The sequence below is a fragment of the Guillardia theta genome (assembly GCF_000315625.1).
Source record: "Guillardia theta CCMP2712 unplaced genomic scaffold GUITHscaffold_15, whole genome shotgun sequence".
Taxonomy (NCBI): Eukaryota; class Cryptophyceae; order Pyrenomonadales; family Geminigeraceae; genus Guillardia; species Guillardia theta.
Genome location: NW_005434659.1, coordinates 566,166 through 568,681, shown reverse-complemented (window position 1 = coordinate 568,681; position 2,516 = coordinate 566,166). Strand labels below are relative to the sequence as shown.

The window sequence follows — 2,516 nt, the reverse complement described above, 5'->3', positions numbered from 1 at the left end:
AGGGAGAAGAAGGGAGGGGGAAGGAGGAGGGAGAAGAAGGGAGGGGGAAGGAGGAGGGAGAAGAAGGGAGGGGGAAGGTAGCAAGGAGGGGGTCAGTAAGGGAGAGGCGGAGCTAGACTCTGATGCAAAACGAAATGCCGATTGACTTGACTTGGGTAATCCCCAACCGCTGAGAGAAACCATGTATTTGACTTGCAGGACGCGAGAAGAAGATTTCACCGGTTGGTTGACTTGTAACGATGCCTCAAAGTTTGGAAAAGCGATCGAGACAAGCCCTTCGGCTGTGGTAGATTGGCTGTCTGTTTTGTTTTGTAAGATGATACAAGATCAGATCAATCTGTCTTTCAATGGCGTGGGAGACAACGAGATAAAGAACATTGCCAAGGGATTTAAGAAGAATATTTACTGCTCAACCTTGATTCTGAGCAACAATTTCATTCACGCCGACGGATGTCAGAAATTGATGGAAGAGATCTTAAGCAACAGTGCTTCGGTAACATGTACTGCCGTGCTTGCAATTTAATTGAATCCGCTGGACAGTCTGTGGAAGCTCTCGACCTGCGCAACAACTGCATTGGACCGGGCGGCGCAAAGGTCCTCCGTTATCTAACTAGCCATTCACTCAAGGCGCTGCTACCTGCAGGCCGTGGCAAGGTGGATCAAACAGCACAAGGACCTCAAAGAAGTGTATCTTTCTTGGAACAGCATCGGAAATGAGGGATTGTATTACATCGTACAAGCTCTTGGATCCAAGTAGGTTTTGCCCCTGCGTGTATCTATGTCAACTTGCACGATCGCAGGCACAGGGATGCGCTCATTGATGTGAGTTACGGGGGATACGATAGAGTGAGTTTGTGAGTTGACCTTGTGTTCTCCTAACTTTTTCGTAGAATGAAAAGTGTCAAGACGAAGGTGACGAGACAGACTGGGACGAAATGGATGAAAAATTGAAGAAGATGGTGAGAGCAGAGAAGTCGAGGAGAGCAGAGAAGTCGAGGAGAGCAGAGAAGTCGAGGAGAGAAAGAAGTCGAGGAGAGAAAGAAGTCGAGGAGAGAAAGAGGTTGAGGAGAGAAAGAAGTCGAGGAGAGAAAGAAGTTGAGGAGAGAAAGAAGTTGAGGAGAGAAAGAGGTTTGAGTCTCACTCTCGGTCTGTGATGCAGGGGATCAAGACAAAGGACTTTGGGTTTCCGCCTCGCGGGCTGATCGGATATCCTGAGGCGTGATCGTCGCTTCTCGCTTGTTCTTTCACTTGTATAATTTCAATCAATTGCCATGATCAAAGCACGTTTTCAATGCTTTGAAGTTTTGAACGCTCTCAGGCTCTTCTCATGTCCAGATGGTTCTGCCCTGCATGCATGAAACTATGAAGGCTGAGCGCCTTCGCTTGCGATTCATGTGCGGAGCCTCATACAAAGCTCTTCTTCGAGTGACTTCACGCTTTGCCTTCTGCAGGAGACACGTCACTGCCCGTTCATGGTATGATTGCCGCGCACATGTTTGTCCGAACGTCTTCTCGTCAAGAAGCTTCCTTCCCTCTCATGCGTCATGAGGCCCCTGGTCGCGCGACTCGATGCCACTGCTGTGACCTGATTGCGGCTGTTGATGCTCCTTGCTTGTTGTGGTTGTCTCGCCATGGACCTCGAGGATGAACCCTGAACTCCTGGTGGTCACTGCACCTCACCTTTTCCTCTTCCCTAGAAGCCCAGAGTGTGACCGAGTGTGAAAATGGCGTCAGGGGTCGGACTTCTCCATCGACTGCGACACTTCTTCATCTCCATTCCCTTTATGCCTGCCAACCACAACGGCAAGCAGGAAGATGAGATGGAAGAAGAATAGCAATGATCAGGTCCATGAGCTACACTGCCACATCCGAAATGCTCTATCTCCCGTAAGAGACGCTTGCTGTCCCTTCCTTCCTTCTTACCTTGACAAACATCTATTTCTGAGTCATCATGTACGCAACACACCCCGAGATACTCGTTTCCCCCCGCCGTTTTATTCTTGGTCTCTTGATTCATGGTCCTTGTCTCTGTCTCTGTCCCTGTCCCTGTCTTCTTCCTCACCTCCCTCCCTCGCTCCCTTTCGCTCCCTCGCTCGCTCCCTCGCTCCTTCGCTCCCTCGCTCCCTCCCTTTCGCTCCCTCGCTCCCTCCCTCCCTTTCGCTCCCTCGCTCCTTCGCTCCCTCACTCCCTCCCTTTCGCTCCCTCGCTCCCTCCCTCCCTTTCGCTCCCTCGCCCCCTCTCGCTCGCTCGCTCGCTCCCTCCCTCCCTCCCTCCCTCTCGATCCCTCTCGCTCCCTCTCGTTCCCTCGCTCACTCCCTCGCTCCTCCCCTCGCTCCCTCCCTCGCTCCCTCCCTCGCTCCCTCCCTCTTTGCGGTAGTATCACTCCTTCATGGGACCTCATTTCCTTATGACCCCATCGATTCATAGGATTATTCAGTGCAAATAAGGGGTGGTCAATAGCAGGGTGAAGAGCTGGGGGTGGTGGATGGGGTGGTTAGGTTAGCTCAAGGGTTAGG

At 51.9% G+C, this 2,516-nt stretch overlaps 1 protein-coding gene across 1 annotated transcript; it reads left to right on the top strand.

Annotated features, from left to right (window-relative positions):
* Positions 1-122: 122 nt before the first annotated feature.
* GUITHDRAFT_104061 (hypothetical protein) lies at positions 123-1,222 on the top strand (the record flags this gene model as incomplete). Its single annotated transcript, XM_005837170.1, has 7 exons — positions 123-155; positions 251-493; positions 541-594; positions 644-753; positions 801-846; positions 891-959; positions 1,160-1,222. 7 exons carry the CDS (start codon positions 123-125, stop codon positions 1,220-1,222), a joined length of 618 nt encoding a protein of 205 aa, XP_005837227.1.
* Between the last annotated feature and the right edge of the window lie 1,294 nt (positions 1,223-2,516).